This window comes from Rhamphochromis sp. 'chilingali', assembly GCF_963969265.1.
Source record: "Rhamphochromis sp. 'chilingali' genome assembly, chromosome: 10".
NCBI classification, from domain to species: Eukaryota; Metazoa; Chordata; class Actinopteri; order Cichliformes; family Cichlidae; genus Rhamphochromis; species Rhamphochromis sp. 'chilingali'.
This window is the reverse complement of record NC_137937.1, coordinates 1,092,889-1,109,704: the sequence shown is the minus strand read 5'-3', so window position 1 is coordinate 1,109,704 and position 16,816 is coordinate 1,092,889. Positions and strand designations below refer to the sequence as shown.

Genomic DNA, 16,816 nt, shown 5'->3' with positions numbered 1-16,816 from the left:
GCGAGCGCAAATGCAAAAACTGAGCGAGAGGGGCTGCTGGTGTGTGTGTGGATAATAGCAAACACTGAAATACATCTTTTGCACGCAGGAATGAATTTTGTTCACTCAAATTCAGCTTTTCTGCGCTCAAAATAAATTTCTCCTCAAAATACAACACTTGCACCTGCAAACTTTTTTTTACGTGTGCTCAGAATAGCAGTGTTGGGTAAGTTACTTTAAAATAGTAACTTAGTTACATTACTAGTTACTTCTCTCAAAAGTAACTCAGTTACTTCAAGTTACTCGTTACTTTCAAAGTAACTAGTTACTAGGGAAAGTAACTTTGGTTTTACTCAGAATTCTCTTGTTAATGTGTTGCTCCCATAACTTTGCAGTCTTCTAGCTTGCTTACTTGCCACAGTGCACTGTGCCACCTACCAATAGAAAGAAAAAGATAATGTGCATATTTCCACGAGAGAAATCCCACGCCTGGACCGTCATTGACTGCTGCCATGATTCTAGCCTACGTCACAGCGTCATGTGCGCCTTTTACATCCAACACAAAAACTGCAGTCGTGGTGCTTTCGATTGTACTCAGAACTCGGAAATTCTGCCTTCTGAATAGGAAGATGTAGGTAACACCAGACTGCAGATGAGCTGCATACAGGGCTGGACTGGGACAGAAAACTGGCCCGGACATTTTGACTAGAGACCGGCCCACCATTATAGGAAAAATCATAAAGCCTTTGAATGAAAATAAACACTGTTGTGACAGTGATGTACACTGTTCTGATGGTATATATGCATCAATCTATCAATCGTTTGTTGTAAGATTCAGATAATTATTTTTTAAAAGCGAGACATTTTAAATGAGAATAAGAAAGAAAAGTATTTCTTTGTGCCCCCCTTTTCCCTGTTAATGCCCTACATGCCCCCCTGGCAACACTTTGCTAGACCCGCCCCTGCACAGTTACCAGCTGTCAGCTGCTTAGAAAAGGATCCTGGTGTTATTTGTCTCTCAGAAACAGTTCATAACTTCAACTCATCCATGTCACCTAAAAGGTAAACCTGTTTCTCCATCACAGCTCTGATGATCCAGTAAGGACATCTCCTGGTTTCATCTTCATGTTTCCCTCTCACCAGATAACCAAACCATATCATGACCAGCAGCTTTACAGCTGTGGCTCCAGCAAACATCAGCTGATACTAGAAATTAATATTAAATAAATTCTAACAACAGCTGATCAAGCTGAAACGTGCTGCTGTTGTTTAGCGCGACACCCGCTGGTTTCCTCTTTCGGCGCAAAGTGAGCGATAAACAAACAAGAGAGCTGATCAGCTGATCATTGATCAGTTTCATGATTGAAGTAGAAACGGGAGAATGAGAGGAGAGGCAGCTGTGCAGCGTAAACACAGAATAACTCCAGCTTTGTGTCTTTTTCATTGCAGCTGAATTACGGGACAAACTGTTCCTTTTCACCTCAATAAGAAACGCGTAATATTTTCTCTGAATACCAGACGGGACGGTTGGCAACTCTAATAACTTATGAACAAAATAAAGTTCAACATCACTAACATCATAGCACCACCCAGCTGTATAGAAACTCCGTCATGCTAGCTAGCACGCAGTACGGAAAAAGTCCGAATAACGAAAATAAACTCCACCTAAACTTGGTTTATATCTGACCCAGAGAGACTGCAGGTCATAACTTCTTACCTGAAGTTCAGTTCACACTTGGACCGGCGGCCGCCTCGGGTCTCTTTTCCTTCATCCACCTGCTGGCCTCCACCACTTGCTAACGTTACTGAATCTGTGGAAGCTCCGTGATAGCCACCACACGAAGTGACGAGTAACGAGCCTATCTAAATCCCAGTAACGAGTAACGCGTTCCTGATTTTGGCATAATAACTAGTTACCGTGCTCGTTACCACAATAATAACGTAGTTACTGTAACGCGTTACTTAATAACGCGTTAGTCCCAACACTGCAGAATAGTGGCACAAAAATAATGCCATAACAGTGCGGTTCACTTTACAGCAGCTACAAGGAAACTCACAGTGAAGCCTGTCACGACAAGCAAGAGTCTGAAAACTGCTGTTGTTTAACATGTGTTAGGAAATGGTCCCACAGCACGTGTCAAATCCTCGCTAATTTATATAGATAAGAGAGTGAGACCAAGCTCTTTAAGGCCACCGAAGCAGCATGTACCACCGAGCTGATGGGTCCCACTATGGGCCCCGGGGACAGACTGGGTACAGCCTGCCGTGGGTACAGCCTGCCGTGGGTACAGCCTGCCGTGGGTATTGCTGCCGTGTCAAATGTGGCGCATTGCTATGGAACTAAATTAGGATCAAAAGCTTTGTTCATCTGGAAAAGTGTTTTCCATCTCTTTTTGACATTTAAAAATTAAAACAAACAAGCAGATGAATTATTTTGAATAAAGTATCCTTTGTCTGTTTTCTGTTGTTGTTTTTTACAGCTGCAATTTTTTCTTCTTCTTTTTTATCAGTTTCAGATCTTTTGGCCATGATTTTGTGTTGTGGGCGTGTATCAAGGGCGCGGCGTAGAGTAACGAGTGACAGCTGGAGCAGCGTTGGATGGTAGTGCTGGAGGACGACTTTGGAAATCAAGAGGAAGCGAGTGAAGGCAGAGGCAAGGATGCAATGGTAGGAAATGAAGAGTAAAGGATGCTGCACAGATTTCAGGGAGAGGTTGAGACAGGCTCCGAGTGGCAGCAAACATGACTGGAACAGTACAGCTATAGGCTGAAGGAACCTGTCATGAAGGTGATGGGTGTGTCCTACAGAGGAAAGAGGACAACGAGACTTGGTGGAGGGATGAGGAAGTGCAGGAAAATATTAAAAGGAGATTACCAAAGAGACTGGCAAATAAAAAGTGGGACCGGAGGTGCAAAATACAGACAGGAGTACTGGGAAACTAGGCATACAGGAAAGACAGACGTGGAAAAGGAAAAGCCTTAGTGAGTTGTATGTGAAGGAGGGAAAGAACAGTGCTGAGTGGCTACACGCTGACAGATGGAGCTGGAAAGGAGCTGGAGATAATCAGGGACAGGAATGGAGATGTGTTAACAGGTGATGGGAGTGTGCAGAAAACGAGAGATTGAGGAGCACAGATGGACAGTGGGTGAGTCAGGAAGTGACTTAGAAAGGAGGAGGAGTGGAAAGGCAGCTGGTCCAGGTGCCATACCTGTGGAGGTATGGAGATGTCTGAGAGGGAGCAGTGGACTTCTCAGTAGGCTTACAGCAAAGCAGTAAGAAGAGAATCACAACATCGTTTCAACCTGTTGACCAAATAATAAAGCAATCTTTGATGATTTTCCACCTAACGTGCACATTTGCAGACACTCTTCTTCCTGTCATCCTCAGTCCTATGTTGATGCAAGTGTTCAGGTATTTCTGACTGTTCCAGGTTTCATGTCTGTAGTTTTCCCAGTTTAGGGAAAGAAAGGGGTTTGTCTTTTGGTTAATGTTTTGCTATCGGCCATAATGAACGACACACATTTGTCAAAATCTAGTTTTGCGTCTGGTCGTCTGTGTTTGGGTCGCCATGATCACTCCACACGCTGTGGCACTGCAGACGATCAACATAATCTATGTTATAAGAGCAGGTTTGTGGTCCACACACACTGAGTAGTTCTATAAAATCATCATGAGTGAAACAGAAGCTTCCCTGGTGTGTATCATCTTTCACTACGTGTCAGATCTTGTCCTGTTCTTAGCTCTGTCTCTTTCTCACCCTCTCTGTCCTGCTCTCTCAGTGCTGTCACAGCAAAGTGTAACAGTGAAACAGAATTTACAACCACATAAATGCCATCAGACTAAAGTTAATTAATAATTTCTAATAACACAGTGTACACATGTTTATAAATGAGACGGTGCAGTCTGAATATTCAAACTGAAGGTGGACTACCGCTTTTCAATGTTCAGGTACAAGGATGACCTGCAGAGCTACATCATCCTATACTGAGAGAGACGACGGTCATTGTACAGCAGGGTGGTGCAGCACATACATGTGTGCAGCAGTGGGGGGGGGGGGTTACATCAGAAACGTGCTCTGAGCCGTACTTGTTTGCAGTGCTGATGGACAGATTCACACATGTTTGTAGCTTTAGAACGAAAGTGCAGGGCGAACATGGATTTGCACGTGATATTAAAGTAGAAACATGAACTCAAATAAAACTTTATTGTTGAAAGTGTTGCACAAGCACATGGAACCTTTTTGCTCTGTGCCATCCACACGACTGTTGCATGAGCCAATTACAACAGACTGACAGCAGAGCTGAGGGTTAACCAAGCCGACTCATACAGGTGTAACTCATCATGCGTTTTCAGGGGTCTACATGCGAACACCTGCATTAATACTAACAAATAAAGCGGAAGCAGACACAGCTGGGTTCAGGCTCAGGTCTCCCCCCGCGGCTCCGGCTCACAGCCCAACATGTTTGTAACATACATAATTACAGATATCCCGCATTTAAACACGTCGCTTCCTGGCGTGGACATGTCGGCATGTTCACAAACAGGCGGATGTCCAACCTGATCAGCCTCAGCGCAGGAACAGACCCATATTCCCAGCGCGGTGAATTCTGGGAACACACAGTAGTTTCAAGATGGCGGCGAGCAGGAGGCTGGCCAAGGTAAATCCGTCGTTGCCGTTCTTTTTGATCGTTTCTAATGTTTAAGGACGTATTGACGGTTAGTGGAAGCGTCCGTCCTTTGGCTCGTGTTCACGTTACAGAGTATATTTGCATTAAGTGACCGTCAGTGTCCAGCTGTAGCTGTAGCTCAACAGAAACAAGAGGTCAGCATTGACCACCTAGCCGACCAAATATTAACGTTAGGCAACTAAGCAGTCCCAAATCAGGCCGGAGGATCTACAGGGATCCTGCCCGGGGCTGCCAAAAACCTCATTCAAGTCTCTTATCTACAGTTTGAACGTCAGAAACTCTTGAGTTGTGTGACCGAGGGAGTCAATCCGGCAGCGGGCAGCCCGAGATCGTGTCAATTTCCACGGCATAAGACGTTTGCTAATCAGCTAAGTTGCTATCCCCAGGTCTCAGCTAGCTACACTTCAACTTAATCAGACTTTGAAGTTCGCCATTAGGAAGTGGGTGTGAACTACAGCGCAGCGTTACACTTCCAGTAATGCGGCCTGAAGGCGACACACACTAAATGCTGCTTTCGTTTTGTGTAGTGGTCGTAGCATATTGCGTAAGGTCTGCGTTAACCTACGTTTGTTTCCCCGTGATTATCGTTTCCGCCTTTAAACGTACACTGCGCTGAATGAGGCGGTTACAGGAGGCTGTATGTTTGAAGTTTACCCGGAGTAACAACGCTGAAAGCACGCGGAGCAGAGCTGGCCTGGAACCGGCTCACTGATGCAGGTGGAGTTATTCAGTGCGGACATGCAGATTAACATTGACAGGATTTCATTCACGTGAAACAAACGTCGGTGCTGTTGGACCGTAAACCGGTCACACGCTGTTTATTAATCACAATCACTTTACCCTAAAAACGTGTTAGACACGTTTACACCGTCGAGCTGTGCAACAAAAACCTGCCACAGATGGAACCACGAGGCTGGCTGTGAGTGCCACTCAGGGGGTTTCAGCTAATAGCTAACATAATCTAACGTAAGTCAAACTGGTGACAGAACCAGTAACCTGATGGCAAACTAGGAGGTCCACTGTGGTGCTGCTGGATGCAGGTTGTAGTTCACTTTCACTGTTGGCTGCTGCACTGAAATGAAAGAGAAACGCTCCTGTTGGCTGGAAGGCTTGAGTTTGTTTAGCATGTGATGAATTAGGATTAAGTGCAACGCTGCTACTTTATGCAATGAAATAGTTGCAATCCAAGCAGTTTAGAGCTTAACAGGTCACTGGACACATACTGTGAATAAAACATGTAGCGCTGAGCACATCCTCAGATCTACCATATACAACACTTCTCTACAAAGCTGAGATGTTGCAGTTGGTTTGTCATTTGTTTTAAGTGACATGTTTCATTGTATAGCAGCTTTAATTTTCTTTACCTGAAAACACTGGAGGTGGTGCTGTTTAGTACTGGGGACCTCTGAGGTGGATAACAGGAACCAAACCAACATCAGCTTGTTGTTTCTTTGCTCCTACTTTCTGCTTAGACTTCACATCAACATTCAGGAAAGAACGTGTAAATAATTTCAGCGCAGTTTAAAACCTGGTGTGTAGTTTGGAGGCTGCGTCTTCCTGCTACGCTGTCCTAAACTGGTGGTGTCATTTGGGTGGTGCATCCTTCCACTCTGTAAAATCATACATGTTTTATTTTTCTTGTATTGACTGTAATAACCTTTCTAATATCAACTGTGTGCTCGTTCTTTCAGGAACTTGATGAGATTCGCAAGTCTGGAATGAAAAACTTCAGAAACATTCAAGTTGAGGAATCAAACTTACTGGCATGGCAAGGGCTGATTGTTCCTGTAAGCTGCTGTTCCTTCTTTGGCTGGTCTGAGATACGTAGGCCCGAGGTTCCCCTTACTAACCTTATTGGTTCCCTTTCAGGACAACCCTCCTTATGACAAAGGTGCATTCAGGATTGAAATCATTTTCCCCACCGAGTACCCTTTCAAGCCTCCCAAGATCACATTCAAGACAAAGATCTACCACCCCAACATTGATGAGAAGGGCCAGGTGTGCTTGCCTGTGATCAGTGCAGAGAACTGGAAGCCTGCCACCAAAACTGACCAAGGTTGGTGCTGAAGTCTTACACAGGGCTGCTCGATGTGAGTCGCAGCGAGCTGGAGAGCTGCACATCTTTTGATTTTTGTCTGACGTGATGATTGCAGGAAAAAAAAAGTCCGTGTCCAAAATAAAACGTTGTCCTGTTTCAGTAACTGTCCGTCTGTCGGGCTCAGAGCATTTTCACATAGAGCTCCGTGTGACGAACAGAGCAGAAAGCGTGTTTTATGCACACGCATGGTTGTGTGATCAAAACACAGTGTTTAGTATGTTTTGTATTTATTGAACAGCACAGCTATAGTAACAGGAAGCTGTGACGATTCTGTGACTCAGTAAAGCGTCACATCGTTTAGACGGCTGTGTGTTTTTATATCGCTGCTACTGCAGCTGCTAACCTGTTTGTTTTATCAGCGAAGCAGGAGACACAGAGATGACTCCTACTCACGGTTTAGGGAACATTTATTCCCTAAATCTTAAACATTGAGTGTTATTTCAGTTTGAAAGAAACAAAGAGAAACCTGCGGAGTTTATCACAAAGTGTACGTGAAAAACAAGAATGAACTCAGCACCGACTCAGCTTTCAGTGTTGTCCCTCAGGTGGTAGGACCTGCTGCCAGACAGCTTTTAGTACCTGGTGACGGTTTCAAGCGAGCAGAGTCGGGCAGAAAGTGTGATGTCAGCAGACAACAATCAACCCCACCAGTGTTTGTGAAACATGGAGGGAAACAGCTGCACATAAACCAACACTGTGGTCCAACGATGGGTGCAGGTGCAGCTATAATCCTCAGTCTGCTCCATTGTTTGGGCCACCTTGCTATAACAACCCATCATCATTGGGGTGGTGCTCAGTTGTCATGGAAACAGAGTGGAGACGAGGTGCTAGTGTGAACGAGGGAGATCTGTGGTCAGAGTTTCCACAGTGCTCGTGGGTATAAATGTCGTTATAATTTGGGTCCTTTAATGATTTCTTTGAACCGGTTTCTTTCAGGGTGGAGTGACTGTGCAGCGAGCACGTTTAACCACTTTAGAAACAAGTTTGGATTGATTTTGTCTGATCCACACTACGACTGAAAGCAAACTGCCCCTCAGTGAGTGGGGCTTGGCCTTTAGCATAGTTCTGGCAGGATATTTGACCACCGTTCTGGGCACAGTGGGTAGAGTTCATTCCAGTTGGTTTGGTGTCATGGAGCCATCTCTGTAACCCTAACCTCAGTCTACAAACTCTTCAGTAGGGTTAATGTTGGGCTTTTAAGAGCATCCCAGGAGCTCAGTGCAGCCGTTTCTAAATGACTGCAGATTCTGGGATCACCAGTTTCAACAGTTGGACATAAGTGCCAGTTATTTGGATGTGTTAGCACTTTGCTGAGGTGTAGGAGAGGACACGTTAACCTGCAGCTGCCCACGTGGAGAAAAGTCAGCGTCAGATCAGACGTTTGAGTTGACAGACGGATTTAAAATTGTGCATCCAATTCTTTCTTCTTTTTTTAAAAGTCCTTAAACTTGTGCCGTACAGTCGCTTCACCCTGGAAGAGTTACTGTGAGCGTCTGTAAACTTTTGGCCTTTCATTATAGATCAGGTTATAATGGTTTCTACTGTCAAACACATCGTTACATACGTCACACTGCAGGGTTTCATCTCACTGGTTAATCTTTAATCTGACAGTTTTAATTCAATAGTTTAAATGTTTCCCCATAAGCTGAGCTTCAGTCTGCTGACGTGGAAGAGCATCTGTCCTCTCAACAAACACCATACATGCAACCACGCAGCTGAAATGGGGGTTAACCTCTACTGTGCACGAGAGATGGCACCATACCACTTTTTTATGTCCGTACCGATATCATAAATTTGGATATCTGCCGATACCGATATGACTCCGATATAGTGTTTTTTAATCAATAAAACTGTTTTTTAATATCTTGCTGCATTTTGTATAAGTTCATACTCAAGTTTAAATAAACAACAACACTAAAGCTATTCTGTTATACCTGTATGTAAAAAAACAAAACAAAACACACTGCACCCAAAATATTTCATAGTTCAGCAAAACTGATCAATCTAATAAACTTAAACCTGCTCCATCCTCCTACTCTGGTATTTTAAAGAGTACTTAGCAGAAATATTAAGCAACCTGACTAATAGGGCTGCAAACTCCCAACAAAAGAAAATAGTGAACCCCCACCCCCCCACCTCATGATGCTTAATCGATGTAATCAACTTTAATTTGATGCAGTGTGAAAAAAAAAATTGCACAGAAATAAATTATTTTTCAAGAATAAAAATAGATTCAACATCTTTCTTCAACAGAACTGCACAGATGGAAAAAGTACTATAGCTTACTAGGGTATATTAGACTTAACAGTTACTATATACAGTAATGGACTTCTATACATTTACATCAGATTAAAACTTTGGGTGTCAGATAATTATTTATTAAAAGCTAGACATTTTAAATGAGAATAAGAAAGAAAAGTATGTCTTTGTGCCCCCTTTTCCCTGTTAATGCCCTATCGGCCCCCCTGGCTAAACTTTGCTAGATCCGCCCCTGCACAGTTACCAGCGTCAGCTACGTAGAAAAAGATCCTCGAGTAGAAAGTAATATTAAATACATTCTAACAACAGCTGATCAAGCTTAAACGTTCTGCTGTTGTTCAGCCGCTGGTTTCCTCTTTCTGGTGCAAAGTGGGCCAAAAACAAACAAGAGATGATCAGCTGATCATTGATCAGTTTAATGATTGAAGCAGCAGCAGGAGAGGGAGGGAGAGGCAGTCGCTCCATATATCGGTTGTTAAGCTTAACGTGGGAATGCTTTACAAACATTCAGAGATGGACTTACACACTTGCTTTACTTCTCTCTGGGAAAACTTCCTCTGAGTTTGGTAGCGAGGCTACAAACACACAGCCGCTCTATCACGTCACCACGCTGCTCCGACGTGCTACAGTTATGAGCAGAGTTACGGCGTGTCGCAAGTTTTGTGAGGCGCTTTTGTTATTTAATGGATCGATTACATTTTTTTTAAAATTTCTCTCCGATATCCGATCCAGTAATTTACGGTCCGATACGTAATATCGGATCGGTCCATCTCTACTGTGCACATGACTTATTGCAGCAACGTCATTGGTTAATCAGTTCCCAGTTGCCCTCTGTAGTGTTTCAGAACGGTCCCATGGATTTATCAGTGAACTTACATGATGTGTGCACGTTTCAGAAGAACGACACGACTGTGCTGATCAGGTCTATCAGGGCACGCTGGGTTTGTGTTTGTGGATTCACTGAGCGCGTCTCCTAAACGTCCACACACAACAGTTTTATTTAAACAATCACAACAACATTAAGCTGAAGCTGCTTCCCACTGTCAGTGTGTGTTACCTACAGTCATACAACATGTGTTTGCATGATGTGAGACTGACGAAGAGAAGGTTGGACTTTCTCACGACACAAACTCATGAGTTCACTCTGACTCTAAAGACTTATCTAAGTGCACAAGCTGCAGACTGTTTTGTTTTTATTACTTTTTAGAAATGTTTTCTATTTCTTTGCTTTACATGATGATAGTTGTGAAAAGCTGTAAGTCACAGCACACTGCAGCCTCCTGACAAACAAACTGCTGTGACAGTGGAGGCTGTGGCCTGTTAGGAAGCATTTTGTGTCTGACTCGATCTCCTTCGTGTCTTTCAGTAATTCAGTCCCTCATCGCGCTGGTGAACGACCCCCAGCCCGAGCATCCCCTGAGGGCCGACCTAGCAGAAGAATACTCAAAAGACCGTAAAAAATTCTTGAAGAACGCAGAAGAATTTACAAAGAAACACGGAGAAAAGCGGCCAATGGACTGATCACGTCACGAGCGCGTAGCCCTCTGTCTGCCTCCCTCCCCAGCCCCCTTCTGTTTCACGTGTCCGACCAAATACTGATCTTCCTCTGCCCTCCCCACTCCGTCCCCCACCAGCAGCTCGCCACCTCCTCGGCCCCCCCCCCCCCCGTTTCACATAGCGCTCCTTTAAACGGCCCTGGAGCTGCCCCGCTGAGGCCAGGCAGCGACAGCCAAGCAGGACTCTCTGTGGATCAGACCGCTTTCTCTCTCTCGTCCTCGTCGCCGTAGATCTGCAGACCATTTCTAACTTTCTACTCTTTCTTAAAGTGAAAAATGGAAAAAAGAAATGCTAAGGGAACATGTGTTAATTTTCTTTGGGCTTTTTTGGCTTTTCCTCAGTAGAAACAGCTCCTGTTTTAAATGGATCTCACTTAGACATGATTGGTCATAAATATTTGATTCTTTTATTTTGAAAAGCAGAAGACGAGTGTGTTTGTTTTTGGTTTTGTTGGTTTTCATTTGGCCCATCTTGTGTAACATTTTAAGCTGAAACACATGAAGTAGTGAAATGAGAGTTGCCGTAGCTCAGGCCGATGTTTGGCTGCAGAAATGCACCGTACTCTGTGGAACATCTCACATCTCCTCCCCCAGAGTCTGTAACAGTTGACAATGTTAGGCCGTACATGAGTCGAGTTATTGTAGAAATGCCAGAGATGACTTCCGAGTGTTAAAGATTTTCAAACACTAAAAACATGCAGCTGAAAACTTCTGCATCACAGATGGTTAGCCATTCACCCGCCCTCCTCAACAGCCATTGGCTCCCAAACGTCTTTTTTTTGATTGACACTTGTGTATAAAATCTGCAAGAATGTGTTGGATTGATTTGAATTTCCATGCATGTCCCCTTTCCTCCTGCTGGGTGCCCAGTATAACCATGTTTAGAACCAGGAACCTGTAGTACACTGAGACATACTCACATAGTCCCAGCTGGGAGGGGCCTAACTTATCAAGCTGGGGGAAGGAGACGCTAAGCTTGAAGCTTGGATCAGCTCCTGGAGATCGTCCAAGAAACGGTAACCTAGAAGGCAGCTGGGAGAGGGCTGGCCGTCCAGGGATGTGCCGGGACATGGAAAGGGACTGCAGCGGCCAAACGACACCATGTAACAGCTATTTGATCTGCTCCCAATATTGTTTCATAATAAAGATGATGGCTTACCATTTGGCCTCCATGTTTTCCTGGTGCTGTGGGGATGTTGTGTTGGGACTCGATCCAGTGCTGCTTACAGAGGGACAGATTCACTCCACTTCCAGCATAAACTGGGATTTGGTGTTTAAAAAAACACACCACAGGTATTTAGAGAGCGCAGCGAGGGGAAGAACAGGCTAACAGAGATAACACACCGCGTCAGTCCAGGGCTGCAGAGAGCTCCCTGCTGTTGGCCTGAAGAAAAGCAAAGTTATAACATTCAAACTATCAAATCTCTGTTCACACCAACGGACCCTTTATCTACAGCTCGGTGAATAATGGAGGCCCACAGTAGTTCTGACAGCAGCTAAACTCCATGCTATAAGCACATACAGATAAAATTGTGCCATACAATAGTAATGGTAGCATCTACCAACACATTAGATTTAGATGGTGAAAACATATGAAAGACTAGGGGACTCTTAGCTGGGCAATATCTGCCATTTGAGCCAATATGAGAATAAAGCTGTTTTATGGCATATTAACTGTAATGGTTGTTGGGTCTGCACTTCCACAGGCCGCTGGTTTAGAGACTTATTCCCATTAAGGAAGCAAGACGAACAGCGATTTTACTTGCGCAAGGGAGGATCTCAGAGCAGCCCTTCTGCCCTCGTTCAGACCACTTCCACCCCGGCCTCCGCTTGCTGCCTTTCATTGAAAACAGTTACAGTACACACAGCACCACCCATTGTAAACCCCCCTATGGTTATAAAAGATAAGGTACTGTGTGTGTGTGTGTGTGTGCACGTGTAAGCATGCGTGTGTATGCATGTATGTGCGACCATCTGTATGTGTGTGTTTGGGGTTGTGTTTCTGTGACCTGCTGCCCACAAAAAGGTCATAAAGGCAGGAAGTTTACTAACCTCATAGGACCTGTCGTCCACACGTGTGGACATCACATTTTGGGTTAATTAGACCAAAATACTAAATTTTGCTCTGCAAGGGCCTGATGTCCACTGACGAGGACGTTATGCTGCTGCTGTTCTATCGAAATTCTAAACACATCCTCATATGTGGCTCTCGTTTTTCTCAGAAACCAAAATCAGGTAAAAAAATAAATAAATCGGGTAATTCTTTGTTTTTACATTCACCAGGTCCCAATCAGCCCAAATATCAAAGAGAAATTAAAAATGCTGCTGTGGAAGAGTTCAGGTCTCAGGAGGCTAAAGAAAACAGAAGCCTCACATAGGATGTGCCTGTAATAAACACTACAGCCTCCCCACCGCTCAACAGGCTGCGGACGGCGTCAGAAACAAAAGAATGTCTTTGATCATACAGTTTGAACTAACACAAATTTAACTAACACAATGACAACATTTAACAATTTGACTCCAACAATGGTCAAGTTGGATAAATATATTCAAACCATGACACGGTCCATTCAATGACTCTGGGTATTCAAACAGTGGAGATTTAGTGCAAATGACAATGAACTCAGCATTTCATGGCTAACATGACTTTATTTGGGCCTGAGACTAGTTTTTGTCTCCGTGCAGCAGACGTTATACATGTAAGGATTACTGCTTCTACTACAGGCAGCTCCAGGCTTTGAGATGTCCAGTAAGCAGGTCACAGTCACAATCGATGACCTGAAACTTTGATTGGATGCAAATGAAGGCGTGAAGCTGCCCTCGACAGTGCACCGCCTGCTGCACCTCACCTCTGTGCAGGTGGGGTGGCTGCAGCTCAATGGGCACAGCAGGTCTGCTAACTGGAAGGTTGGTGTTTTGATCCCTGGCTGCTCCAGTCTGCAAGCCAACATATTAACCTCGTGTTGTTCCCCGACGCATCAATCAGAGTGTGAATGTTAGAAAGAACTTAAGCACAGTAAAAAGTCATTGAATGGGCGAATGAGGCGCGTTGCAGTAAGGCAGAGAAGAAAAGTGCTGTATAAGAACCAGTCCAGAGTATTATGGGCTCATGTTGGGCCATCAGGCCAGCCTCATGTCTGTTTTTGAGTGACTGATCAGAGACATCCACACAGCGACCTGCTGGAGGTCATTTTGTGCTCCTCCTCTTCTTCCTTACAAATACCAGTCCTGCTGATGGGTTCAGGACCCTTTGCAGGTCTGCCCACCTCTTCCTGAGACTGTGCTTGGGGACACAGTTGGACTTCCTCTACAGCGTCTGTAGGGACATGCTGGTCTTAGCCAAATGTAAAACTTGAAAGCACAGTACTCAGCTTCTTCACTGCTCGGGCTGACAGAGACGGCAATGTGAGCAATGAGGAAAAAGGTGGTGCAGTCCAGAACATGTTCCTGTGACTGTCTCACCTGACAATGAACTGAGCGTTTCACACGTTATTTACTGGGAGAACTCTCGTCTGCTGTATTGATCAGTGTTTACTCATCACCACCAGCTGGTGGAGGCAGCAGCCTTACACTCAGCTGACCTACAGTGTAAACACTCAGAAGTGGGATTCATGTTTGAGCAGACGGAGGGTGTCTGCTCCTCTCCAAGGCCGGCCCGTCGGCCTGCAGTGCTCTGCTGTCAGTGTGCAGAGGAGGTGCTACAACCGGTCTGTGGCTTCCTCGTGTTGGTTTGTGAGCCAGACGCAAAAGAGAGCAAAGTTACACCTTACAAAGAGCTGAAGCCAAACAGTGTTCATGAAAGTGTGTGCTACATCCAGTGTCTGTGCTTGTCATGGTTTATGTTTTCACAGTGAACTCTGCTATCACTCCATCAGTAATGGGGGACATTTAAAAGCTGACGTGTAAACCTACGCACACAGATCAGTATTTAAGGTTTGAATACTGAGAAAACCTTTGCTGGTGCCTAATGCGTCAGGAGTATGGGAACAGTTAAGACACACTTTCTTTAAACGCAGCATCTCTGTGGCTAAAAACTGGTCCACCCCAAGGATCGGGTCCCCCGACACAAACAGAGTAGTGTAGTGCACGCTGTTAAGAGCCAGGAGGACTGCTATGAGAATGGTACTCGTGGCCAGGGATGGGTACCGGTGTCCGGTGCCATGATGGCACCGGTTCTGTCATAAACGGTAGTAACCAGACCGAAAAGCAGCGCACATTTCGGTGCTTTATTTCGGTGCTTTCTTTTCCTGAGATGTCATACACTTTAGATTCTAGCCAATCATTTTACGTTTCCGAGGATAGTAGGCGGGGCCAGGTACGTACGTTCTGTTAGAGCAGAGCTACAGATTAAAAATGTCCAAGGCGAAGCGGTCAAAGTCTGGCTGTACTTCACAGCAAAAGATGCAAACTCAGCAGCAACAAGTGCTTTAAGCTGATACTGTGATACTGTCAAAGGAGGTAACTCCTCAAATCTGATGAAACACCTGGCGACGCATAGCGTTTTTTTTAAAAGCCGAGAAATGCGCCGTATTTGATAGCTTGCTGCGAGACCTCACACCGAGCAGATCTACTGCGGGTGTGGTGCCTGTTATCGGACCCGGAGTTAGCAACATCCCCCAAGAACCCGAAGAGGAGAGTCCTGGCCCCTAGCCCTGCCAGTGTAGCAGAAATGATGATGATGCAGCAGCAGCCGTTCTTCTCTGCGTGAGTAGCTTCATGTTGTTCGTGTGTAATTTACGTTGAGTAGGCTAACCACGTTATTACATTAATGCATGTAAGGTGAACTAGCAAACATCATCATAGCTACATGCGGCTGTCTCCTTGTTTGATGGCAGATGCTCCCTTCACCCTGGCCAAAAAGGCTAAAATGACCAAAGAAAAAGTGGAAAACAGTTAAACATGAGAGGTTTTTGGACAAAGTTTGTGTTTTTTCCATTGTTTAAGCACTGCTTCCAGCCAAGAGTGATACCATATATGCCCCATAGCTGCAGAAAAGGCTAACATTGTTATCTTTTTACAAAAAACAGCTGAACATGAGAGGTTTTTGGACCAATTTGTGTTCTCCATTCTTTAAGCACCGGTTTGAGCACCGTTTGAGCACCGGCACAGTTTCAAAAGTACCGGTTTGGCACCGGTATCGGATAAAACCTAAACGATACCCATCCCTACTCGTGGCCATTGATCATTGATCAGTGTTGTTAATCAGTGATCATGACTGTTTGCCTATTAATGATCAACAAACTGACCTCACAGCCCTTTGTTCCTTCACTGGGCTGGTTTCAGTCATCGTGCAAATGTCCTGTTTATAAGATTGGAAACCTGCAGTCAGCTGAGACTGAAGACGTCACCTGATGATGATGATGATGAAACGTTTCTCCCACTGGAAACTTCCAGATGAACACAATCAGCCTTTAGGATCAGCTGTCACTCCTTGCTCTGCTCGGGCCCAACAGCCACCAGTCGCTCACACCATGCACTTCCAGTGACTCTGCCAACTATCCAGCAGTATGTGGGCTGTAAAACACAGGACAATACAACTCTGGACACACAGGTGACAGAGCCACGGGGGAGACAGAACAATGCTGTAAGCCCTGATTACATCAGTCCCAGGGTCCTGAGATCTCTGAGGCCCAGCCTTCATCCTTCAGCATCTCTTCAATTCAATTCAATTCAATTCAATTCAATTCAATTCAATTCAGTTTTATTTATATAGCGCCAAATCACAACAAAAGTCGACTCAAGGCGCTTCATAGATACAGAGAAAAACCCAACAATCATATGACCCCCTATGAGCAGCACTTTGGCGACAGTGGGAAGGAAAAACTCCCTTTTAACAGGAAGAAACCTCCAACAGAACCAGGCTCAGGGAGGGGCGGGGCCATCTGCTGTGATTGGTTGGGGTGAGAGAAGGAAGACAGGATAAAGACATGCTGTGGAAGAGAGACAGAGGTTAATAACAGATATGATTCAATGCAGAGAGGTCTGTTAATACATAGTGAGTGAGAAAGGTGACTGGAAAGGAAAAACTCAATGCATCATGGGAATCCCCGGCAGCCTACGTCTATTGCAGCATAACTAAGGGAGGATTCAGGGTCACCTGGTCCAGCCCTAACTATATGCTTTAGCAAAAAGGAAAGTTTGAAGCCTAATCTTGAAAGTAGAGATAGTGTCTGTCTCCTGAATCCAAACTGGAAGCTGGTTCCACAGAAGAGGGGCCTGAAAACTGAAGGCTCTGC

At 44.9% G+C, this 16,816-nt stretch overlaps 2 protein-coding genes across 6 annotated transcripts in view; one reads left to right on the top strand and one right to left on the bottom strand.

The window, feature by feature from the left end:
- Positions 1 to 16,816, bottom strand: part of apba1a (amyloid beta (A4) precursor protein-binding, family A, member 1a) — a 230,211-nt gene that overhangs the window by 195,698 nt on the left and 17,697 nt on the right. The gene's annotated exons all lie outside the window — the stretch shown is intronic.
- On the top strand, positions 4,575 to 11,741 carry ube2l3b (ubiquitin-conjugating enzyme E2L 3b). 2 transcript variants are annotated; one of them, XM_080893395.1, is made up of 4 exons: positions 4,575 to 4,637; positions 6,359 to 6,454; positions 6,537 to 6,723; positions 10,391 to 11,741. In XM_080893395.1, the coding sequence occupies exons 1-4, from the start codon at positions 4,611 to 4,613 to the stop codon at positions 10,543 to 10,545; spliced, it is 465 nt and encodes a 154-aa protein (XP_080749521.1). In that variant the 5' UTR covers positions 4,575 to 4,610; the 3' UTR covers positions 10,546 to 11,741. The 2 variants fall into 2 exon arrangements, with proteins under 2 accessions (XP_080749521.1, XP_080749522.1); XM_080893396.1 differs by lacking the exon at positions 4,575 to 4,637 and adding an exon at positions 5,364 to 5,384.

Bases quoted from the DNA above. Each gene is read 5' to 3' on its own strand.
- ube2l3b (XM_080893395.1), top strand. From the start codon at position 4,611: ATGGCGGCGAGCAGGAGGCTGGCCAAG. The intron at 6,455-6,536 runs GTAAGCTGCTGT...GTTCCCTTTCAG, and splicing joins GGCAAGGGCTGATTGTTCCT to GACAACCCTCCTTATGACAA. The intron at 6,724-10,390 runs GTTGGTGCTGAA...CGTGTCTTTCAG, and splicing joins TGCCACCAAAACTGACCAAG to TAATTCAGTCCCTCATCGCG.